This window comes from Capra hircus, chromosome 3 (assembly GCF_001704415.2).
Source record: "Capra hircus breed San Clemente chromosome 3, ASM170441v1, whole genome shotgun sequence".
NCBI lineage: Eukaryota > Metazoa > Chordata > Mammalia > Artiodactyla > Bovidae > Capra > Capra hircus.
In genome coordinates, this window is record NC_030810.1 from 55,464,689 (window position 1) to 55,491,708 (window position 27,020).

Below are 27,020 nucleotides of genomic sequence, written 5' to 3' on the forward strand. Positions count from 1 at the left end.
TAAAGAGTCAGACATGACTGAGTGACTTTCACTTTTTTGGCCGTGAGGCATGTGGGATCTTAGCTTCTCAACCAGGAATTGAACTTGCACCCCCTGTATTGGAAGGTGAAGTATTAACCACTGGACAGCCAGAGAAGTCCCCATAGTGCTTTGATAACATATAAAATTAAATAGCATATTTATTTTGGCAATAAATGCTATCAATAAGTGTAAACAGTGATTTCCTGTGGATGTCTGATAACCTTCCCTGCAGGAACAGTTAGAGCCACCATTAATTTTTTTACACACTGCATGATCACCACAGGCAAATAATTCACTGTCCTCATCAATATCTGGAAATATTTGAAAAATAAAGATTTTAATTTAGTGCTCATATAGTTGCTACTTTGTTGATAATAGTATTACATATTGTTAGCAATTTCATATCAAATTACATAAGAAAGCAAGAAAAGTGCCATCATCTGGAAAAGGACAGGGCAAACTTAAGCTGCATATATTTTCAGCTTTCTTTTGGTCAATCCATTTTGACAGTATATTGAAAATGTTATTCATAGACCAACACTTGAATTGCTTTCTGAACAGCAAGATTCATCAGAAAAATTATTAAGTCATAATTTGCATCACTGGTGATGCAATGTTTATTCCTAATAAATAAAAATCTAATTTCAAAAACACATTTAGAAACAAACATTTTTTGTTTTCTAGTGTTAAACTGATTGTACAACTCAGTTTAGAATACTCTAGAGAGCAAAAAAAAAGAGTAGCCCATTTTCTTTCCAAAGCCTCATTTTTCCATACATGCATGCTAAGTTGCTTCAGTTCAGTTCAGTCACTCAGTTGTGTCCAACTCTTTGTGACCCCATGAACCGTAGCACACCAGGCCTCCCTGTCCATCACCAACTCCCGGAGTCCAACCAAACTCCATCGAGTCGGTGATGCCATTTAACCATCTTATACTCTGTTGTCCCCTTCTCTTCCTGCCCTCAATCTTTCCCCGCATCAGGGTCTTTTCCAATGAGTCAGCTCTTTGCATCAGGTGGCCAAAGTATTGGAGTTTCACCTTCAACATCAGTCCTTCCAATGAACACACAGGATTGATATCCTTTAGGATGGACTGGTTGGATTTCCTTGCAGTCCAAGGGACTCCCAAGAGTCTTCTCCAACACCACAGTTCAAAAGCATCAATTCTTTGGTGCTCAGCTTTCCTTATAGTCCAACTCTCACATCCATACATGACCACTGGAAAAAACACAGCCTTGACTAGATGGACCTTTGTTGGCAAATAAAGGCTGACACTGTTTCCACTGTTTCCCCATCTATTTACCATGAAGTGATGGGACCAGATGCCATCTTAGTTTTCTGAATATTGAGCTTTAAGCCAACTTTTTTACTCTCCTCTTTCAGTTTCATCAAGAGGTTCTTTAGTTCTTCTTCACTTTCTGCCATAAGGGTGGTGTCATCTGCATATCTGAGATTATTGATATTTCTCCCAGCAATCTTGATTCCAGCTTGTGCTTCATCCAGCCCAGCATGTCTCATGGTGTACTCTGCATATAAGTTAAATAAGCAGAGTGACAATATACAGCCTTGACATACTCTCTTTCCTATTTGAAACCAGTCTGTTGTTCCATGTCCAGTTCTAACTGTTGCTTCCTGACCTGCATACAGGTTTCTCAAGAGGCAGGTCAGGTGGTCTGGTATTCCCATCTCTTGAAGAATTTTCTACAATTTATTGTGATCCACAGAGTCAAAGGTTTTGGCATAGTTAATAAAGCAGATATAGATGGTTTTCTGGAACTCGCTTGTTTGCTTTTTCAATGATCCAGTGAATGTTGGCAATTTGATCTCTGGTTCCTCTGCCTTTTCTAAAACCAGCTTGAACATCTGGAAGTTCACAGTTCACATATTGCTGAAGCCTGGCTTGGAGAATTTTGAGCATACTTTACTAGCATGTGAGATGAGCGCACTTGTGTGGTTGTTTGAACATTCTTTGGCATTGCCTTTCTTTGAGATTGAAATGAAAACTGACCTTTTCCACTCCTGTGGCCACTGCTGAGTTTTCCAGATTTTTGGCATATTGAGTGCAGCACTTTCATAGCGTCATCTTTCAGGATTTGAAATAGCTCAACTGGAATTCCATCACTTCCACTAGCTTTGTTCATAGTGATGCTTCCTCAGGCCCCCTTGACTTCACATTCCAGGATGTCTGGCTCTAGGTGAGTGATCACACCATCGTGATTATCTGGGTCGTGAAGATCTTTTTAGTACAGTTCTTCTGTGTATTCTTGCTACCTCTTCTTAATATCTTCTGCTTCTGTTAGGTCCCTACCATTTCTGTCCTTAATTGAGCCCACCTTTGCATGAAATGCTCCCTTGGTGTCTCTAATTTTCTTGAAGAGATTTCTAGTCTTTCCCATTCTATTGTTTTCCTCTATTTCTTTGCATTGATCTCTGAGGAAGGCTTTCTTATCTCTTCTTGCTATTCTTTGGAACTCAAAGCATTCAAATGGGTATACCTTTCCTTTTCTCCTTTGCTTTTCGCTTCCTTTCTTTTCACAGCTATTTGTAAGGCCTCCTCAGACAGGCATTTTGCTTTTTTGCATTCCTTTTTCTTGGGGATGGTCTTTATTCCTGTCTCCTGTACAATGTCAGGTACCTCCATCCATAGTTCATCAGCCACTCTGTCTATCAGATCTAGTTCCTTAAATCTATTTCTCACTTCCACTGTATAGTCATAAGGGATTTGTGTCCACCTCTTTCCGACTCTATGGACTGCAGCCCTACAGGCTCCTCAGTCCATGGGATTCTTCAGGCTAGAATACTGGAATGAGTTGCCATTTCATACTCCAGGAGATCTTCCCAACCCAGGGGTTGAACCCATATCTCTTATGCCTCCTGCATTGGCAAGGAGGTTTCTTTACCACTAGCATCATCTGGGAAGCCCCTCATTTTTTCCATATAAGTTAACTGAAAAAATTAAGATGTAGCAGAATGTGTGATTCAGTGCCCTTAAAACCTTATCAAAACTTATAACTTTAGTTCAGGGTATATTTTGCCATCATTCTTAATATACAGTCATCATGGATAAAGTAACAAATTATACAGAATTAAGTCTTAGATTTTCAGTATATATCAAAGTTACAATAAAAGTGGTAGGTTATAAACTCACAGAATTTATATTCTTAATTTAAAATTTTACATACTATAGTGAAGAGTGAAATATATCTTAAAATTATAAATACAGTATAAATACTCTGCTAGTAGGCAAAGTTCCAATATGGAATGATTCCAAGGGACTGAATAGTCCAGATAATTACCTTAAACTAATGCAGAAATTTCTGTGCTCCTAAGTCTAGCTCTGACATCTTAGAGCTACTCCATGTTAGAGAATAAGTCTGTAATTCTGAATATATAATTTGATTTTTTAAAAACTAATAGAGTGGCACAATACTGTTAGCCTTTTTATAAAGGGGGAGTGCTCAAGATCCAATTAAAATGTCATCTCACTAGATATATAAAATGTAGCTGATCCAAATTTTTCATTTTAAAAATGCAAAAATGGTATAAACACCACCCCCTCACCCCCATTAAACCTCACACTGCCAGGCAGTAAGTCTCGTCTGTTCTCTAAGAAATTTCCATTTGCTAAAAAGGTGATGGTACTGGATTTAAGAAGATGATTAGCGGGCCTGGAAAAGCAGTAGCAAATGCCTCGTTCTGTCAAGGCCATCTGGCCATGCTCTGTCTGTGTGTGCTCACTCAGTCAGTCAGGCTGACTTTTGGCAGCCACGTGGACTGTAACCCACCAAGCTCCTCTGTCCATGGCATATTCCAGACAAGAACACTGGAGTGGTTGCCATTCCCTCCTCCGGGGGATCTTCCAGACCCAGGGGCTGACTCCCATCTCCTGCATCTCCTGCTTTGGCAGGCAGCTTCTTTACCCCTGTGCCACCTCAACGTCCCCAGCCATGACCTGTACTACCCAGCTATCCAAGTCCTCTACTTTTAAAGGAATAAATGCTGCCCTAGCACCTTCACTCTCTTCCTGAATTTCTATACACATGTAATCATAAGCTGTCCCTTCACATACACACACACACACACACACACACACACACACACACACGACAGAAATAAAGGAGGGAGTGACAGCTGTTGGCTCTTGAGAATCATTAGGGAAAACTTTCCAGTTTGGGCTGAAGTAAAGATGCTAGTGGACAGCAGACTAGAATTAATATTTTTCATGAAATCAAGAAGTGAGAAAAAATAAAAGAAAGCAAAAGACTAGTCTTTTTTGGAGCAGTGTTGAATAAATTACTTGCATAGCACCCAAATGAGGATAGTATCCCAATGAAGGTGTGAAGAGATTCATTAAGTATCATAAACAGAACAATTCATTTCATGGGAAAGAAAGCTATGTTCTCTGAATACCCTTATTTCACATTTTCAGATGCCATCTATGGTTAATTGGAAACAAAGTGTTGATTTCTCTCAATTTCAAAATCATTTAGAAAGGTGCAACTTTTCTTGGGAACTTTATCCCCAAATCCAATCTCTGAACAACATACTGATTTTAACTTTGCAAATGCCATTTTCATCCTCCCTCATGCCTTTGGACATAAGTGTACAAAGTCTTGGAGTTCCCTGGAGGCTCAGACAGTATCATTGCTCTTGATGGTTTCAGCTTTCCCCCGTGTATTCTCTACACCCTGTGGTCCTTATTTTGGGTTCTCTGCTATGGTTTCAGCTCTCCCAGCACCCACTCAGCTGTTTGCTATCCCAGCATGTCAGCCTTGGACCAACTGAAGCATTTCAACTTCTGAATTCACCAAGTGACAGAATGTTAATCTTAAAAATAATGAGGTCATACCCTTGGAGATGAATATTTGAAGTTAGGATTATGTAAATTTTATATTCTGACTCCAAATATTCTAGAATATTAATCACCCTACCAAAGATATGTTTTTCAAACCTTCGTTACCCCATTAAAGACATTTTTCTGAACTATTTATACTTTCCTTGTTTACATTATTGTTCCCCTAGCTTTTACTAAAACGTAGATATTAAGTTTGCTATCCTTCTCACTCTGGGCCTCAGTAATAGAACCTACTGAGTTTAACGTAGTGATGGAGTATGTGACCCCTACAACTGGCTGTGTGACAGGATAGTCAAGGAGCTTCCACTATCCTTAGAATATCACTCTATACCTCCTTGCTACCTAGTAGTATGAAAAGATTCACAAAATACTGAAAAAGTATCTCATGCTCAAATAGGATAAAACTGGCTTAGATAAAATAAGTGTGACTGCCATCTTACATCACGGTCCACAATAATATCTCTTGCAATTTCTTACAGGACCTAGGATCTAATAAAACCAGTATGTATCCTCCTTCCTACAGGTAAAGGTCCTGTGGAAGACCTTAATTCAAATCCTGACTCTAATATTCATTAGCTCTATGACCCTGGGCGGTACCATAAAATACCCTTAACTCAAAAGGGTTCTTTTTCATAACAAATGAGGAAATGTATGTAAAGGTGTTTGGAGGGGTGCCTAAGATACAGTAGGTGCCTGATATTGTAACTGAGAATCAGGTTCAGTGATTCTGTTCAGATTGTGTGTTTTCTTAATGGCATAAACCCTGTGAGTATGTAGGTTTAGAGAAAACACAATGATAATGACTGTCTTGTTAAATTGCCATGTTTTGGTACTCCCTAGAGCTGCAAAAGAGAAAAAGCACCCTTTCCCCCGTTTTAATGAAGGATAAATTGCTGCCATATAATTATTTCAACTTGGCTAGAACTGACAAGCTGTATTTAATAAGTGATCCACGTTTTCCATTACCAAACTAACACTCAGCTTAACACCAATAACTTGATTTCACTAAATGTAAGTATGTCATAATATGCACTTCCTTGTTCTGCAAATCAAAAAATTCATTTGCTTTTTCATTAATACAATTATGCTTGTTTTTCTTGTCTACAATGAGCCAAACCAGCAGCATTTTATCATAATTGTCTTTCAAAGCATGATTGTATGATTGCTTTAATTTTCATAATTTTCATCAATACCTGAATTTTCTAATGTTGTGTAACTCACAGACTGCAAAAAAAAAGATAAAGTGTTCAATTACTGGAAGTAATCTGCAAAGACAAAATTGAATTTTAATATTATTCAAAGCCAGAAAAAAAACTATCAGAGTACCTAAGATAACAGGGCATAAAAAAATGACAAGTAGTAAAAACTGCTCTTACGAACACAGAAAACATGAAGTCCTTGGGTTCTACTCATTTGGTTTTGGAAGGTCATACTACTGAATGCTTCAGCTTCCCCACTTGTCAACAATGTCTCTTGGGAACTGGGCACCAGAAGTTCTATTTTACTGTGATTCCAAGGAGAAGAAAAATAGGAATGATGCTCAATCTCACTCAAAGCCTTCTCCAACAAGATTATTTATCTGTTTAAAAAAGTATTTCAAAAAACTAAAGATAAAGAATTTTGCTTGGGTAATTTTTTGTCCTGTACTGGAGGTTTTCCTTATATATTTATAGATGTTCTTAATGACTATAATTGGGCTTCCCAGGTGGCACTAGTGGTAAAGAACTCACCTACCAATGCAGGAGATGCAACCCCTGGGTCAGGAAGATCCCCTGGGGTTGGCATAGCAACCCACTCCAGTATTCTTGCCTGGAGAATCCACATGGACAGAGGAGCCTGGTGGGCTAAGAGCTGGGCACAACTGAAGTGACTTAGCAAGCATGCAATCACTATAATTACCAGATATGTCAAATTCAAGGATTAGCTAAATTTTCAAATCATAAGCAATACACTACAAGGTAAAACACTAAGGTAAAAAGAAAACAGAATTATGCTTCTCTGTTCAAATTACCTGAAGATTATCATAGTTAACAATGAAAATTACTACAGGACTGGGAAAAAACAAAACAAAACAAAACAGAAAAACAGTTTCTTTGCTTCCGAGAAAAGCTTAATCTTTGAGGACAACAAAATTGGTGAGAATAACAATTTTGCAGAGAAAGATTTTTTTCATTGAATGATCCGTCAAACAAAACAGGTGGAAACTGGAGGACTCAGTATTGGATGGCATGCATGGTAAGTTGCTTTAATTGTGTCCGACTCTGTGGCCCTATGAACTGTAGCTCACAGGATATTGGATATTGAGTTTTAATCTAAGTTATAGTGTTTACTAAGATCTTAAAAGAGCTAAAAGGAGAATTAGCAAAAATATAGGGCTCTTCCACAGTATCTCAATAATAACGGAGTATTGGGAGGAAGTCTTAAATTACCAATGTATTCAGTTTAGTCACTCAGTCGTGTCCAACTCTTTGGAATCCCATGGACTGCAACATGCAGGACAGGGAAGCCTGCAGGCTCCCGGAGTTTACCCCAACTCATGTCTGTTGAGTCGGTGATGCCATCCAACTTCTCATCCTCTGTTGTCCCCTTCTCCTCCTGCCTTCAAACTTTTCCAGCATCAGGGTCTTTTCCAATGAGTTGGTTCTTCTCATCAGGTGGCCAAAGTATTGGAGTTTCAGCTTCAACATCAGTCCTTCCAATGAATATTCAGGACTGATTTCCTTTAGGATGGACTGGTTGGATCTCCTTGCAGTTCAAGGGACTCTCAAGAGTCTTCTCCAACACCACAGTTCAAAATCATCAATTCTTTGGCGCTCAGCTTTCTTCACAGTGCAAATCTCACATCCATACCTGACTGCTGGAAAAATCATAGCTTTGACTATATATATGGACCTTTGTTGGCAAAGTAATGTTTCTGCTTTTTTAAAATGCTGTCTAGGTTGGTCATAACTTTTCTTCTGAGGAGCAAGAGTCCTTTAACTTCGTGGCTGTAGTCACCATCTGCAGTGATTTTGGAGCCCCCCAAAATAAAGTCTCTCACTGTTTCCATTGTTTCCCCATCTATTTGCAATGAAGTGATGGGATCGAATGCCACGATCTTAGCTTTCTGAATGTTGAGTTTTAACTTTTTCACTCTCCTCTTTCACTTTCATCAAGAGCCTCTTTGGTTCTTCTTCACTTTCTGCCATAAGGGTGATGTCATCTGTGTATCTGGGGTTATCGGTATTTCTCCTGGCAGTCTTGATTCCAGCCTGTGCTTCATCCAACCTGGCAGTTCGCATGATGTACTTTGCATATACTGTAAATAAGCAGGGAGAAAATATGCAGACTTGACGTACTCCTTTCCTGATTTGGAACCAGTCTGTTGTTCCATGTTCAGTTCTACTGTTGCTTCTTGACCTGCATACGGATTTCTCAGGGTCTTAGGAAGCATCACGACAAACAAAGCTCATGGAGGTGATGGAATTCCAGTTCAGCTATTTCAAATCCTAAACGAAGATGCTGTAAAAGTGCTGCACTCAATATGCCAGCAAATTTGGAAAACTGAGCAGTAGCCACAGGACTGTGAAAGGTCAGTTTTCATTCCAATCCCAAAGAAAGGCAATGCCAAAGAATGTTCAAAGTACTGCACAATTGCACTCATCTCACAGGCTAGCAAAGTAATGCTCAAAATTCACCAAGCCAGGCTTCAACAGTACATGAACCATGAACTTCCAGATGTTCAAGCTGGATTTAGAAAAGGCAGAGGAACCAGAGATCAAATTGCCAACATCCACTGATCATGGAAATAGCAAGAGAGTTCCAGAAAAACATCTACTTTCACTTTAATGACTACACCAAAGCCTTTGACTGTGTGAATCACAAATGTATTACCCTTCCATAAAATGTTGGCTTTCAGTTATCTTTGTGTGTGTGTTCTCTGTGCCTATGATTAATTTTTCTCTAAATAAGAATTCTTTACATTTAAGGGATACAGATAGAGAACTATATATCCCTCTGTGGACTGAGGTGTATCAAAAGTAAACATAATCAGATGAAAAGACAAATGTCTTTTAGAGACAAGAGGGAATGGAAAGTATAGTTCAAATTGTATTAAATTTCAGTAACTAAGGTGTTAGAAGTTAGATTTCTTCATTAACTGAAAATTTTCTAGTTATATAGCTACAAAGTTAGAACTTTACTAAAGGTAAATATATGTACACATTATATAACATTCTAAGACTAGAAACACGAGTTTAGGTTTGAGAAGAACAAACAGCGAGGTACTATACATTTTCTGGGAGGTTTTAATTTCTTGAATATATTGTAATGATATAATCCAATAAAAATTTTTGTTGCAAACAATCCAGATAAAATTATAGTTCAACAGAAACAGAATTATTTTCTCATATTTTGCATCATGTATGGCCTTGTAAAGTTTGATTCACTATATTTGCATGATCCAGACTCACGTGTGAGATTTAAATGGTCACATTTGAGATTCCTGTGGAAATATCAGTGGCATTCTAGGTTGAAGACTGTGATTTTAACCTTCCCTTTATCCTAAATGTGACTCTGGAATAGCCCTTCACTTCCCTTGGTTATAATAGGAGAATATAATCTTACTTATTTAGGTAAAAGAGAAAACACTGTGAACTCTAGGTACATAAGACAGGATAATTTCTTTGATACAGACATTTCAATGAGAAATTCTCTTTGAACACTATCTCCTGACTTATGTGTGTTAATAATAACATTGCTAGACTTCTCCTTAGCTCACTGATGAGAACTTTACTGGGGCTGATCTAAAGCTTTAGTGTGATTGGACGTCTCTCATTTAACTATGAAAGGTAGAAGCAGTACCTTACCCCTGCCCATGTTGCATGTTTAGTCCTGAGCTCATCTCATATCTAGTCCTGGCTATGTGATCAAACTCTCAGGGCCTCAATTCATCCATTAATTTAATACATAATTATCAATTATAATCATACTAGCTACCGGTAAACTAGACAAATTTTAGAAACCGTGATTAAGATGATTCATAATTTGTTTTCAAAGTTAAAGTCTTTGGTTCCAGAGAAAACTCTGTCTCTGAAAACTTCATCTTTTGAAATTTCTACAGTTTCATATAATTTTTTTCTCAGACTATAGTATCTGATAAATCAAATGTGTGACCAAAATACAATAGAATGACATTGAAAAATCTAGATACTCTCTCACAATATTTTACTTAGGAATTGAACTGCAATCACTTTTATCCCTCCAGAAGACATTGTAGTTACTTCTAAATAGGTCGGGGTTCAAAAACACTGAATGCAGATCTTAAATGTGACAAACTTTCGGTGGGCAGCAGCAGTGTTGCCTAGAGTGAACATTACTAGTGTTCACAAGCAATGCCTATCTGAACACTTTCCAGGAAAACATGGGGGCCCTCTCAGAGTGCATATTTATAAAAGCATTACTGTCTGGTGATACTAATGGTAATTTTCTGGAGTGAATATATCACTTTAAAGTGTAAGCATTTATTCTGTTATTTGCCACCTTGCTAGATCTCATAACATCACAATTTTTTTTTTTGTAAACTGATATTCTTCATCTTATATTCTTGGATAAATATACCATAGTAACTGATACCATATTAGAGAATTAAAAGAATTAATGAAGATTCTGAAAGTATTAACAACAGAGAAACAATCGACCGACAGAGTTTGATTTGGATATTATTTAATCTGTGGAGGTATAAGCAATAAAAGATAGGTACAAATTTTAAGATAGGTAGCTGAACTTACCTATGCAGGTGGTTCCATCATTAGTAATAAACTTGTCCTCGTTGCTGCTGGATCTGAAACCAGGTGCACACATACAGTAATAACTTCCCTGTGTGTTCGTACAGTTAGCATTTTCACCACAGGATTGCGTTAAATTTCCACACTCATTATCATCTGTGGACATATCAATTTTAAACATTATTTTTGTAGAATTGAGATGAATTCCTAACATTTTCCATCAGTTTTGGGGAATTTTCCCTGTTAAATAGTATAAGGTATGTGATATTATTTCTAAGAAAAGTTAATAAGAATTCACATTGCATACTTGATTAGCCTTGTTTAAGGTAAAACCTTTGAAGTTACAAAGCAAGGTAGAAATTCTTACTGCAAAAGCACTAAACATAGCTATTGAATTTTATTGGATTATTTTTCAAATGTTTACATATAATTTAAATATCACAATGTTAATGAATATCTTATTGGTGAACTCACAATACTCAGGCAATAATCAGTCACAATAATACTCACAATAATCAGTAAAAAGCATACCATAAGTTAAAAGTGAAAAATCAGAGATTAGGCATTGATTTTTTAAATCATATATCATTTATTTTTGTTACTTACTCTCCAGAAGAATTTTGTGTTATCAGGTTTGTATCCCTTCATTTGTTAATATATGTATTTGTTACCATATACATTGTGTGATATATGAAAGAGTACACAAACAGAAAAAAATAACATCATGATCCATAGCCCTTACCCTTATATTCTTATAATGTAATTTATCAGAGAAGATACATAGGTTCATAAACCTTTTCTTAAAATTAGAAAGCAGATTCATATTACCTGTCCAATGAACAAAATAAAAAATAAATGGTTCTCAGAAGTAATTACGATTGGTTGGAGGAGACATTAGATCCCCTCGTGTGCTAACCTGTGTGTCCCAAAAAGATATACTCAAGTCCTAATCTCCAGTATCTGTGTGTGTGATCTTACTGGGAAATGGGGCTTTTGCAGATATAATCAAGTTAAGATGAAGGTATACTAAATTAGGAGGGGCCCAAGAGTGGTGTCCTTATAATACATTATAATATAATATAATGGTGTCCTTAGAAAATTCAGAAATGGTGCCACAGAAGATGAGGCTATGTGAAAACAGTGGCAGAGACTGAAGTAATGTAGATGCAAGCCAAGGAGTCCCAAGGACAGCTAACTAGAAGCTAGAAAGACATAAGCAAAGATTCTTCTCCAGGCCACAGAGTGTGTGGTGCTTCCAACCCCAGGATGTCAGACTTCTTTCCAGAACTAGAGAGGACAAACCTGTGTTGTTTCAAATCACGGAGTTTGTGCTAATTTCTTACTGCAGCCCTAGGGGACTAATAGACCCAAACTGGCTAGTCTCCAAGATAGATAAGTACTGATTAGACAGAGAGACGCAAAGTAATTAAAAGGAAGGTAAAATTAGGGGCAAACATTCAAACATAAGGGTGACTGAGATATTTCTGAAGGCTGAGGGAAGCCTAATCAGTGGGCCCAGGGAGAAGTCATAGGGGAACAGTTGTATGAATTGAGTTTGGAAAATGTCTTGAATTTTTATTCTCCATTTTAATCAAACCAAGGTTAATTTGGGGGCTTCCTAACTCAGCTGGTAAAGAATCCGCCTGCAATGCAGGAGACCCCAGTTCAATTCCTGAGGAGGGAAGATTCCCTGGAGAAGGGAGAGGCTACCCACACCAATATTTTTGGGCTTCCCTGGTGGCTCAGTCAGCAAAGAATCTTCCTGCAATGCAGGAGACCTGGGTTCTATCCCTAGGGCGGGAAGATCCCCTGGAGGAAGGCATGGCAACCCACTCCAGTATTCTTGCCTGGAGAATCCCCATGGACAGAGGAGCCTGGCAGGATACAGTCCATGGGGTTGCAAAGAGTCAGATTTGACTAAGCACAGCACAAGGTTAATTTATTTTTAAAGAATGATTTATATAACATTTAATTTATACACAGGTTATTGAACACATATATTGATAACTAAGAGTTGAAGATTTTCCTAAATATTTTATAAATATTACTTCACTTGTTGTTTACATACATTCCAAGAAGCAGGTGCCGTTATTACTCTCTTTAACTGATGAGGAAAATAAGCCATAGAGAAGAAATGTTAACTTGTCAAGGTCACTTTAGTTAGAGCTAATTAGTTAGAGCCTAGTAGTCTGGTCCAAAGCCTGTTTGCTGCTCCATTCTGTTGCCTCTGCAAGGATAATTTTACAAAGCAAATATATAAGGCCAGAATGTGTCTGATGGATTATGGGTCTATTTTGAGAGAGGACAAGATATTGAGATAGAGATTTCAGAAGAAAAATAGAAACTTTATTTGTAGTCTGTCTCTCACTTAAATTTTATTTCCACTTAGTCCTTTTCAAACATTACAGATATCAGTACAGAAGTTACCTACCATATGACAGACAACTAAATGTGAAGTCCTCTTTTTTTTTTTTTCAAAAATTACTACTATGGTCACAGCAGGTAAGATTTAGAAATCCTAATTTTTTTTAAGATATTCAACCGATGAGGCTCTATTACACAATTTTATTTTATTATCTATATGTTTTATCACTTTGACTTAGTATATTATTTATAATAGGCCAACTGCTACAAATATACCCAAACATGTAACAATTCAACACAATAAAAGATTCTTTGCTGCTCTAGTCAGAAGCCAAGATTAGTGTTCAGGTTGATGGTGTAGCTTCTTCCATAATGGTTCAAGGACCCAGACTTGCTTCATCTAATGGCTCCACCACCCCCATCGGGCCTCCACACTGTCTATATTCATCCTGGTGGGGAGCTGGGTTCAAACAGAGCATAAGAGAGTAATAAGCCACAGCTATAAATGGCACCCATCACTTTTATCCACATTCTATTTACCAGAATTCATTCAAATGTCCACACCTAACCACAGGGAAGCTGATGGCTGTAGGCCAGCTGTGCGGAATAAGAAAGAAGACATTTTGAACAGCTGAGGTTCTCTGCCATACTTATTCCTTCACAACTACGTGCTTGGTTGCTTCAGTCATGTCCGACTCCCTGCGACCCTATGGACTGTAGCCTGGCGCTTCCCTAGAGGCTCAGCGGTGAAGAATCTGCCTGCAATGCAGGAGCCACAGGAGCTGTGGGTTACATCCCTGGGTTGGGACGATCCCCTGGAGGAGGGCTCATACACATATACAACGTGCCTATGAGGCAGGCATTATTGCTATTTTCAAATAAAAAAACCTTAAGTATGAAAAGCTAGATTAATGTGATCAATGGCACACAGATAAGTGGCAAATTTTGACTAAAGCCTTAGGTATTCTGACCGTCAAAGAGATCTCATTCTTAAGTATTATCCTATAAAAAGAGTTCATAATAGCTATTATTTATCGAGTGTTTGTTGTGTGCTAGACACTGTGATCGGAGAAGGCAATGGCACCCCACTCCAGTACTCTTGCCTGGAAAATCCCATGGATGGAGAAGCCTGGAAGGCTGCAGTCCATGGGGTCGCTGAGGGTCGGGCACGACTGAGCGACTGCAGTTTCACTTTTCACTTTCATGCATTGGAGAAGGAAATGGCAACCCACTCCCGTGTTCTTGCCTGGAGAATCCCAGGGACAGGGGAGCCTGGTGGGCTGCCCTCTATGGGGTCACACAGAGTTGGACACAACTGAAGTGACTTAGCAGCAGACACTGTGATAGGAAGATTACCATAAAATGGAAATACATTGTGACCACCTCAAAAGGTTGTTAAGAGATTACAAGGAGTTCATGAGCAGATGGTGCTTACAGCAGTGCCTAGCATGTAGTATGCAATATACAGGTATACTATTTTCTATATACTGTTATTATTATTTAATAAGTTACTAGAAATATGATCCAGTTACACTCCACTTAAAATTCTTAATAGCTACTCAGCCTTTAATATGTAACATAAGTCCTTCATAAGTGACAGAGACTTATCCCTTCTCATGAAGAAATGAGTTTCCAAAGTCTGGAAATAAGTTTAAGTTGCTTATCCTTAGATATGTATAATAAAAAATATATCCTTAAAGAATCTATAACAAAGATCTCAAAAAGTACAAATTCCATTAGTATATGGATAGAATATATCCATACTAAATACAAAGAAGAAAGATCAAAATTTGTTTCCTTATAACATTTTTATAAATTCCAATAATACAGTTCATGATAATTTATTGAAAAGCCACTAGAAAAAAGAAAATAAAATCTATTTGTAATTTTATTACATGAAGATAACCACTCATTCTTTGAGGCACCTCCATTTTAAAGATAATTCAGATTATGTAGACTCTCCACTTCTTTTGTATATGGCTTTATATAGTAGTTTATTTTAAAGTTTTAATATTAACTTTATTTTGCTAAAAAATATTCCATGTTCTTCAAAGTCATTCAAAACATCAATAAAATGATATTATTTCATTTTGACATAGAAAAAAATGCAATTTACTTATAATGTATCTCTGAAATAGACTTTCAAATATTTGAGACCTGACCTTGACTGTTACCCATGAGGTTCCAAGCTTAACAAGTGTAACACCTTTATTACTCTCAGAATGACCTTCAATTCAGGCCTATCTCCTACAGTGAACTGTAGGACCCTGTGTCAAATTCATTTCCTAGGCCTGAGGCAGGCCTGTCTCTACAACCAAAGTGGCAGGCTCTGCTCGGAACATAGGCCTGAATCTCTACTTTCCTCACAGGACCATTTCATTTGTGTATAACCAGGTAATAAGAAAAACTCGTCAAGTCTATGAGAAGCAAGATCATTCTCTCCAAAGCCTAGAGAAAAGCTAGGCCAGGCCTCACACCTAGTATGTTCTTCATGTTAAGACTTCAGGCCTCTTTTAATTTCTCGATAGGCACCTCTCTGATTTTGGGTTCAATTCCATTGTTTCCTTGAAAGTTCTAATTTTCAGTATGTGGTCTGATTTACTCTAAAGTGAGTAAAAAGCTAGAGTACCAAGAGAAGAGTTTTGAGCTCCCCCTAGAAGCTTCCCTGGTGGCTCAGACGATAAAGCATCTGCCTCCAATGCAGGAGACCTGGGTTTGATCCCTGGTTCGGGAAGATCCTCTGGAGAAAGAAATGGTAACCCATTTCAGTACTCTCGCCTGAAAAATCCCATGGATGGAGGAACCTGGTAGGCTACAGTCCATGGGGTCACAAAAAGTTGGACACGACTGAGCAACTTCTCTTTCTTTCTTTCTTTAGAGGCCAACAACTTGGAGACATGTAAATACAAAGACTGAGTTCTCAGAAGCTTGGTTAGGCCAGGCAGGTGAGTGACTTAAAGTCTGACTCCATCAGGAGCCAGACAATAGAAGGAAGTATGGCTTATGATACAGGGAAGCACACAAATCTCCTAAAGGATTTAAATTTTCAAAAATTTGAAAATCATATTTAAAATTTTTTTCAGATTTAGCATTTGGCTAGGCATTTGTCACCCTTAAATTAAAGCATATAAATGTTAAGGGAGTTAAGTAAATTTGCTGAAAATATGATAATAAAGTGAGAGAAATAGAAAGGCCATCATATAAAATGTTGAAGAGTTAATACTTTATTAACATGTGTGTATTAGTTATTAATTTATCTATTCTGTACACAGGTGTATTGTATAACTTAAGATGACTATATGCACACATATACTCAGAAAGAAAACATATATGTCTATAAATTCATTCAAAATAAATTAGACTAGTTTATTAAAATTACCTGAGAGCATGTCACAAATTGACATAGAAGTATCTAAATCAACTTGAAGAAAACTACTTCATACACATTGGATTTGACTCAATCATTCAGTTACTCAAATATTTATGGAACTTCCCAGTTCCCAAATGTGAATATGTCCACATTGGGAAATAAGTAAAAATTAATCAAAAAGTCAGGATCTGTGCCCTGCTGTCAGAGTTCACATTCTAAAGCAAGTTAACATAGAAGCATGTAATTGAGTTCTTATTAAAATAAAAGTTTCAATTTTTATCTCAAAATTTGACTCCTTTCACAGCATACTGGGAAAAGTTTATATTAACTTTAAAAGGAATTGTGCTCTCGGATCAGTTATTGGTAATATAGAAAATGATGAAGATTGCATCCCCTGTGGTCTATAGCTGCAAAAATGATATGCAAAAGTACAGAGGAAAAGAATTCACTAGGTCTGAGTTATTGGTCAGAGTCCAAGAAAATGAGCCACTTTATACCACCTGATTGTTTCTGAAAACAAATTAATGTACCAATATATTATTTGACTTCAATTTATTTTCAAGTTTTGGGTAACACATTAACCAGAAGAAAAAAACAAAACCAAATAAACAAAGATTCACACTGATTTTTGTGTTTCTCCCTAACATGTAGTCTTGAGCACTTGACCTCTTATTCTTATCAAGAATTTGGAAATAAAAACAGTTTCTAATCTATCTCCCAATCTTCTGGGCTGGATATATGATATAGGCGAATTCCCTAAATGGTCTGATTCCAATCTTGTTCCTTGAAATACCACTTATCTGAAAGTAACCTGTTCTCTTCCCCCAAGAGAGTAGAGGTGGGCAAAAAATTATCTTTGTGAAGTAATATATAAATTTGAATTATTTAAATAGCTTTAAACTTCCAGTGTCTAACATAACAAAAATTAAGTTTCAAGGAGAAAACTTATTCGAATGAGTATAATATAAGAAAATATACAACTGTTTCTTTTGTACTCTTATCTCCATTGTTTATATCAATATATCAGTTTAGTCAGTCTCTGTGATGCTATATCTAATTTCTTGTGGGATTATAAAATAAATATTTAGGTTAGGATGTCACTTGAAAAATTCATTTTAAACACCATTATAGAGAAGACACATTATATAAAAATGATAAAAAAATGTTAATAAGGAGAAATATTTGGCATTCTTTCAGCAGAAATTCTTACTGGCTCACGTTTAACACAGCAAGCTGAGCACTACCAGAACAAAGACACACACCTAACATATAACAACACGATCCATGGCTGCTGGAGCAGACAGACAAAACCTCAAATTATTAGCATGTGTTATATATAGCAAATTAACAAGGTATTTAGCCGTATACTGATAACTCAGAGGAGCAATGGTTTCCTTAGCAAGTTTTCAGGATAAAAGGGGGAAGGTTATTCTCAGAGAAGGTTTAGAAAAGCAACAGATGATTAAGCCAAGCATTGAAGTATAAGAATTAACACAAACAAAAGGGGCTCCAACAATCCATTCAGAAGAAGGAAAGAACTCACGCAAATGCCTGAAGCCTGCAGAAGAGAACAACTATTAGGCTGCCCAGGTGGCTCAGTGTTTAAAAATCTGTTTACCAATTCACGAGAATCAAGAAAGATGGGTTCGATCCCGGGCTTGGGAAAACCCCCTGGAGAAGGAAATGGCAGCCCACTCCTGTATTTTTGCCTGGGAAATCCCATGGACAGAGGAGCCTGGCAGGCTACAGTCCATGGGGTTGCAAAAGGGTTGAACAGCGAATAAAGAACATATTGTGGAACACTGGGTATGATGGTAGAGACTGTAGGGCAAGATTCTATGCAGATATGTATGGTCTAAAGCGGGAAAATGCTTGCTAAACATTTTGGACTAAATTCAGTGGGTAAAGGATGAACATCAGCAGATTTTATGTAGTAGAGAAATTTTATTTGATTTGATCTCAAAACAATTTTTGAAACATAAGGAAAATGAGGTAAGACCCAGGTAAATCTGCTAAAACACTGAAGACATGAAAAAACAAACATGGTCAAGAAGAAATTAGTAAAGTGGTTAGATCAGATACGTTTAAGTGTTAAAAGTCAGTCATCTGGGGACAGAAAGGAAAGTGGGTAGGATTCAGCTAGATTAGGCATACACTGGAAACTGTCATCTGGATGACTACCATCTGATCTTCATATTCTTTTTTTTTTACTTATGCAACTTCAAAATTTTTCACAGTAAAATAATTTTAAATTATTAGTGTGGCTTGGAGACTACCTGGATATGAGTTAGTTGGACAGAGGAAGCAAGGATGATCCGCAGGTTCTGATTTGGAGGGATCTGGCAGGTATATTGATTCACAAGGACAGAGAGAAGCATAGGAGGAGAAGCTTTGTGGCTAAGAGCAAGTTCATTTTTGGACGGGGGAGACTGAGTTGCCATTAGGACATCTGGATTGGAGTATCCACAACTGGGTACTCAACAGTGAAGCCATAACTTGCTTAATCACAAGCTGGAGCTAAAGACTCCCTACTTTTCTTCTAGAGGATGGGTCAGAAGCAGGAGCCTGGCAATTACTGGCTCCAGCACTGTCGCCTGGAAAATCCCATGGACGGAGGAGCCTGGGAGGCTGCATGCAGTTCATGGGGTCGCTAAGAGTCGGACATGACCGAGCGACTTCACTTTCACTTTTCACTTTCAGGCATTGGAGAAGGAAATGGCAACCCACTCCAGTGTTCTTGCCTGGAGAATCCCAGGGACGGGGGAGGCTGGTGGGCTGCCGTCTATGAGGTGGCACAGAGTCGGACACGACTGAAGCGACTTAGCAGCAGCAGTGCAGGTAGCAAGCTTGCTGTCTCCTTTGCACTCATCTCTAGATGGATCCTTTCTCCTGACTCCTCCTGCTTTGATCTCAGTAGTTTCAATGAACTCTGCCTGGGCATTATCACACTCCCTTGTTGTCCTTTTTTCTTTCTTCCGTTGTTGCTGTTGTTGTTGCTGTGTTTTTGTATGCATCTACTTACTTGAGTTTGCTTCCTTAGGATGTGAGAGTAGGTAAAAAGGACTAAAGGAGTCCCTTAACTTGTGTTTGGTCTCAGTGTTGACTAGAAAATTCCTTGGGGTTTCACGTGATTCAGTCCAGCCTATCAGAAAACTACATAGGGCTTTAACGTAATGCATAACCATCAACCATAGGTTAGTTGAGTGCTAACTAAGCTTCCCAAAAACATATGCCAGAAATATCTCCTCTCAGTATGTTTTTTGGAAGCTTACTTAGCACTCAACTAACCTATGGTTGATGGCTAGTTACTTGTTTATTGTGGACTTATATTAAAAACTAGATCAGCATGATTTGTACCTCATAATCTTAAAGAAGAGAGAAAATATTTTTCAAGTATTCTGTTAGATGGCTCATTTTAGTTTATTTAATAATTATAATAACACAGTGACTGATATAATCCTTATTCTACTTATTAGAAAATTAAAGCTGAGATGGGTTAAATCATGCTAGTTTAGAGAATCTGCTGTACACGGTTTTTATATTAATATTTAAGATTGCCTGAATCTAAAAACCAAGCTATATCTCTGTATTGTAGGGTGAGGTGTATTTTGTAAAGTGTACCTCTACACAAGTCATAAGTAGTGGGTATCTAATTCTCTAAATTCAAGAGTGATACTGTAGGAATGACACATTTTGGGCAACAACCATACAATTATATTACTTCTGTATAATAAAGTGGAATTTTACTGGTTTTATAAGTCACTGGCATTACAGAATGTGAACAAGATTTTAGTTTATATTCCATTTTTCAATCAACTGACCATGGGGTGGGGGGTAATTTAGCAAGTGAAAATATTCCCCTTTCTTTTTCTAGCACTTGAAATATGATTGGCTGGGCTCAAATTGATTATAACAACTTGAAAGCCAGAGAACTTTTAACAGCAGCATCCCTCTTACACACATTTTCCCTCTGGACACGATTGCCAGGATTGCTCCGTAAATTTGAACACTAAAATGACTATAACCATTATGTGATTTCTTGTGAAACAGGCCCTCTAAGTCAAAGGTGGAGCAATGCAGAAGCTTTCTTCCCCCCCTATTTCTCCCAAAGGCAGCCTACTGGGCTCATTTGTTTTCAGTAACACTGGTAATTCTCTTCTCATATCTAGCACTCTCTAATGAACTTAGAAAAATCTTCCTTACGAGTCCCCTCAATTATAGACTTTCTACAGTTTATATTTTTCTGGGGAATATGAAGGTAAACATATAGTTATGAGCTAAGGGGGAGGAAAAGGTCAGCAGAAGAGAAAGGAAAAGAGCAGAGCTGCAATGAAACTAGAATGAGTTCAGTCAGTCAAGAAAAGTAATGGAGCTATTGTTTTCACCCTGGAACTGTCATTACCAACCATTCTACAAGACAAGGAAAGGTATCAAAGAAGAGACATGGAATTATACCTTTCTCCCCTCTGGGAATTTCTTCTGCACCTGAATCTTAAGTGCAGCCCAGACTACAAGTATGATATACACATAAACCACCCCTCCACATGAACATACTGATATTTGCAGAACAGCTAAGAAGATTGAGAAAAAAAATAAATTCAATACTGAAGATATACTTCAGTGCATTACTTTACCACTGCTGACTATAAAACACATAGTATAAAATGTACATTTCCCATAGTCATAAAATTAGTAAGTCTGATTTACTAAAAGGAAAGTCAGATACATCAACTGCAAAATATTAGAATTTATCATGGTAAAGACAGTAGAATTACACAAAAATAAAGTGTTCATGATGGGTATTTAGTATTAAAAACAAATATTCAGTAGAAATGTGTTTGTTAAATTGTTTGAAGCAAGAAGTAATGCTTGAAAATTTTCTGAAAGGAAAAGTGTGCCTTTGACTATGGATCATATTTTGCAAAGGCTATATAAACCAGAAAAGAAAGATACGCAGGAGGGTCTCTGTTGCTCTTTTTGCATTTACTTATTTTCTGAGGGAAAGAACTTAAGAAAATATTCTAATTTTATACTACTGTCATCTTTTCTGTCCTCTCTTTCCCAGAATTGTTAAAACACACATTTTAGAACAAACAAGCAAAACTGAGTATAAGAAGAACAGGCAAATAGGAGAAAAACAAACCATTTTATTTCTCTAGACACTGGAAACCATTTCTCTTGTTCATTTGATACAAATGGTGGGATGAAAATCCTCATACATGTATTTCAAATTATAAATCAATTATTTTGAAGTTTTTTCATTTCACTGTATCTATCAATTCTAATAGTAAAAATGAATGATACTCACATATAGTCCTTCTGGTGCAGTTGTGATGCTTATGAAACACTTTTAAAGAAAATAGCTTTATTGATTTTTGTTTCTAATCATTAAATAATATATATTCAAGGGGAAAATCAAATCCATGACAGAAATATCTTGCAAACTTGAAACTGAGTCCCCTTAAAACTGAGTTCCCCTGCAGAATTTGCAATAAATCTCTCTATCCCCCTTCTCTATAACACTGTCTTGTTCTGCCCCTGTTCTCCTTAGGATTGACATGTATAAAAGAAAAGAGGGAATGTGAACCAAGAAGGACTGTGCAGGGGGCCTTTTTAGGTACAGCAGCCCGCAGTATCCCTGTTTCTTTTTGTAGAGAGAAGGTTTTAGTCTCCTAGTTCTTTCCCAAGTTCTAAGGAGCAGATTCAAGCACTTAATGATACAACAAGTCATAGGACTTAGTTCCTCTAGAACGGACACAGACAATAATCTGAATCTTATCTTTGAGTGGTTCTGCAGAAACTAAGACCTTCCACCCATCAGAGGATGGTGACTGCCTGCTGGCTACAGAACATAGACCCAGACTGGTTCTGACCGAAGGGCTGGTGATTAAGATTCCTGAAACATCACCCTGCCACCTCACCACCAACCAATCAGAAGAAGGTTCATGAGCTGAGCACGCATCCCTGTTCTCCTTGGTTGGTGCCCTTCAATAAATGCTGTACTTTCTTTCACCATAAGTTAGTAGATCGGCTTTGCTGCACTTTAGGTAAGCAGATCTAAGTTTGGTTCAGTAACAAGCTCTCAGTTGCTAAAGAATTTACCAGTTTACAAAGAAAAACAATTAGAATAGCATCAGAATCTTGCTAATGTAATTGAGAGACTGTAAAGTACTATGTGCAAGTCACTGAGATAAAATGACTGTGAGACCAGTTCTGTAATTCTCTAACCAGACAAATAAATCTGAAAACATTTATAAAAACATGGATTCAAAGAGTAGGTCACCCACACATTCTGTGAAGAAAGCATTCAAGATACCTCCTGAATCAAATAACAATGAATTTAGAAGACAGATGTCAACAAGGGAAAATGAGATGGAGGTGTAACAATGTCGTAGACAATAAATTCTGCAATATGTAAATTCAAATGAATGATGATTATGATTATGAATGTATAATATAAAAGATAATAAGGATTCTTATAAAAATTTACTGAAAGAAAACCTAATAAATAGCCTGGATATAGTGGGTTCATAGAGTACATATTACTTTGGTCAGATTGAGGACAGAGTACAATAGCAAGTAAAACACCCTATAAAAAAGAAGTTTTGTTACCTGATTTTGGTAAAGTGCAATAATATGAGTTTGATTGTGAGTAAGAACAGGAAATGGACGGAAAATTTGCAATTGAATTTTCATAAAAGAAAAAGTAAACTGATTAAATAAAAATTAAAAGAATGAATGAAACTATAAGTAAAAATAGCTAATAGAAATAATTTTGATGACATAAAAATATCGATCAAAAATATCAACTGTTATGCTAAGTGGAAAAGACTAATATTTCCCCATTAAAAGATACAGCTTGTTAGATTAGTTTCCAGATGAAATCCAGATCTATTCTGCTAATAGTAAACACACAGTTTAAAGCAACCTTGAAAATAAATCGGAGGACAAAGAAAATAGGGATGGTACTTTTAATACCCCAAATACCCACATTACTAACAGTCTAATTTAATTTTTAATGAACCCTTATTTCCTTAATTTTAAGACATCATACATTTTATAACACTTTATTGATGTAATAAAATATTTTGGGGAAAAATTATCTTATCTACACTTACTGAAAGTTCAAAGTTCATTTATCACACAGATACATAGACCTCTATCATAAAATTGGCTCTAATCCTTTTTAACATTATATTCTAATATAATTTGTAGTCACCTTTGGAATCCAACAGTACATATGTTATGATAATGTGATGTCTTCCTTAGGTTGATCTCTGTATTTACTGCATTAACATGGCAGAAGTTATTAAAATACAAAAGCTGTAAAGAGGTTTGTCTGCTTTTTCTTTTTAGCTAAAGTAGGCTATTTTTTGTTTCTTGTTTCAATGTATTGAATAGCATTGAAAATTACATAACTTCTCAGCACTCAGCTTTGGTCTCTGACAGACAAGACTCCCCACGCCTGAGGAATATTTGTTCCTAATTCCCATGTTGGTTATATCAGCTTTCCTGAGCCTTGCTTATTTTACCATTGATTGCTAAAGATACGACTGTTACTATCTGAGCAAGAAATGGCAACAGACTTGAAATTTATTTCCCTATCAACTAGTTTATCTTGATGTCAAATTAACAATGAAAAACAGTATTTGTCTAAATTTCAAGTCTATCTTACCTCTTAATTTGGGCGAAGGCAAGAGTTTAATGCTCATTTTTCAAAATTCTCAATCTAATATACTTCTCCCTTACTTTTCAATTCTTTCATGCTAAATTAGGTTTCCTTATTATTTTTCATAATATATAATATAAAATAGTATTGCTGACAACAGTGAATTAAATTAGTTATCAACAGCATTAAATACTAACAAAATTTTTTAATTAAAATTATCCAAAGTTTTAGAAAACAAAACAAATTAAAACCAAAAACTTATAAATAATCCATAAGACAGAAGAAACCAGAAAGTTTAAGAAAATTTTGTACCTTTTTCATAGTGGAAATGAGTACATAATTCACAAAAGAAACTCAAAATATACGATTTCAAATAAATATTTATCCGTACTAATAAAGAAACTCAAAATAGCAAATGCAAGGTCAATTATCATCTATAAAATGTGCAAGATATCTATAAAAATTCTTACCTTTTTTATTAAAGTTAGAGATTTGTTGTTATTTTGTGATCAATACATAGTCCTTAGTCATTGGTTATGACATTATCCCATGCTATATTCTTTATCTGTTACTAATAAAGTTTTGTAAACAGGACTGGGGCACAGGGTGGAAAAAGCAAAGACACATGAACATCTCCCATGACATCGTACTCCAATCCTGCCTTCACTCTCACTTTAGGATATGTTTTTATCTTGGGGAAAATGTCAGAACAGTCTTTGGATTGGTGGGCAACCTGGTATGATTTTTTTTTTTAATCACAATTTACAGAAGTAATGGAATTCAACTTGTACTTCCTTTGATCTTATTGGTCTGAACTCATTTTGCATTACTTGAATACTTCAACTTTTAAATTTCCCATAACTGTAAATGAGAAAATAGAGGAACTTACAAGAATACTGAACCAGAGTTGGTTGTTATAGGAGCACTCACATATTCTGCTAATGGAAATACATTCAGTGTTAAATCAAGAGCCTGAAGAATGGCCAAATTTTTGCCTCAAGCATCTTCTTTGTAGGTGTTTATTCAAAGGTTCAAAGATACGGCTAAAGTTAGTTCAAGAATATTCACTGAAGACATATAATGGTAAGAATAAGCAAGCACCTAAATGTCAATGCAGGAGACATGAGTTTGAGACACAAGTTCAATCCCTGGGTCAGGAAGATTCCCTGGAGAAGGAAATGGCACCCCATTTCAGTATTCTTGCCTGGGAAATCCCATGGACAGAGAATCCTCGCAGGCTATAGTCCATGGGGTCATAAAAGAGTCAGATATAACTTAGCAACTAAACAGCAACAACAACAACAAAATACCCACTACAAACCTTTTGAATTATCTGATAATTTACAGCAATTCAAAATAGTGTTTGAAGAACACTGGCTAACTTTAGATAACATTCATAGTTTAGTAAGTGAACCATCCTGAAAAACACAATGATGAATCCTAACTCCTGTTGCTTATTAGTAAGTTGAAATATCTCTGATATTTTTTAAGAAAGATGCTTACCTAGAGGTATATCCTTATATGAATTATTTCACTGAAATAAAGATGTGGCTTTTTTTTTTTTTAAGTATCTGCTTGTACCATGATTTTTTCCAAAACTTTACAAAAGTTATTCAGATTTTTTTAAAACTATACCTGTGCCCATGAGCACTTTATGATTTTACATATTATATGTTGTAAATAATATCTAGAGTTTAAAATTATCACACAAATGCCATAATAAGTATTTAAATCAGGCTCCTGGAAACCATAAACCTTTGGAACAGACCATAAATCTCACAATGATACCTTGCTACTGAAACATCAGTTATTGCCCTGACACCCTTATTGAGTGATCTAACATATTTGCCTCTATCCCAGACCATATACATTGAAAAGCCAACTACGAATGGGGTGCAGAGTTAAATTTTGATATTGTCATAACTCTTCTACTTACTACGTTCTTCTTAAATTTTGCAATTTTTTTTTTTGCAGCCACCTATCCATGACTAGATATATTTATAAATATAGCAAAACAACATTTAATTAAAAACAATTTACCCTTCTCATTTACTGTGATTTGATATTTTTAATTCTGTATGATTTCAGTATGTTTTACAAAGCTGGTCATGATCTACTCCATTGATTTTGTGGCCCTTTAACTACATAAACTACAGTCTGAATAAGCACAGATGGCTCAAGTCATTTGATTCTGTTTAGCGTTAAGTTCCACATTTCATGACACCATGTACTGATGACCTACTGTATGCCAAAGGCCAAGCAACGTTTTTTACTGGCAGTCACAACAACCCTGGAGCCAGGCTGGGGCTGCAGATATGGCCTTTCTATGGCACCACTGTATATACACCTTTGATATGGTGCCATTGTACGTATTAGAAAGATGTGCCCTCCCCACACAGACACATCTTGGTAGGCGTGAGAGTAGGTGAGTATCCGAACCTTTTGCAGCAATTTGTAAAAAGCATCCCCTTTCTGTATGAAAGCAGCCCTACATCTTGAACAGGGCCTGGATAGCAGAACATGGGCAGGACTTTAGACGACACTGCAATCAACATCTAATGCATCCCTAAAGTGCCTCAGTCAGCAAGCAGCCTTTGTCCTTCTCCCTAGAAATCACATTCACTCTCTGTGACATGCTTACATTTTTTTTTCTCCTACATCTTTGATTCTTCTCTGAATTTTAATTCAATAGCTACTAAATAGTCCCACATCTCTCTCAGCATTTCCCTATAGTAAATACAGAATATTTTCATTCACTATCTCCTTTTTCAAAGACGAGAACCATTCTACCTCCCTCAAGTTCTTGAAATCTGCACTACTGTTTCAGGAGTGCTCCTGCAGACCTATGCTGAAGACAACTTTGATTCTTTTCTCTCCCCTATCTTCTCCATCCAAGCATGAACTTTGTCATGACAATGTCAAGATGACATTTTTTATTTAAATATTTCCATAAATCATACTGAACATTCTTCAAAA

At 36.6% G+C, this 27,020-nt stretch overlaps 1 protein-coding gene across 2 annotated transcripts in view; it reads right to left on the reverse strand.

Moving 5' to 3' along the window:
* ADGRL4 (adhesion G protein-coupled receptor L4) overlaps positions 1 to 27,020 on the reverse strand; it is a 141,125-nt gene that overhangs the window by 55,808 nt on the left and 58,297 nt on the right. For both annotated transcript variants that reach the window (XM_013962706.2, XM_018045666.1), the window contains exon 3: positions 10,645 to 10,797. In XM_013962706.2, coding sequence (XP_013818160.1) covers positions 10,645 to 10,797 — 153 coding nt within the window. The remainder of the gene's footprint in view (positions 1 to 10,644; positions 10,798 to 27,020) is intronic.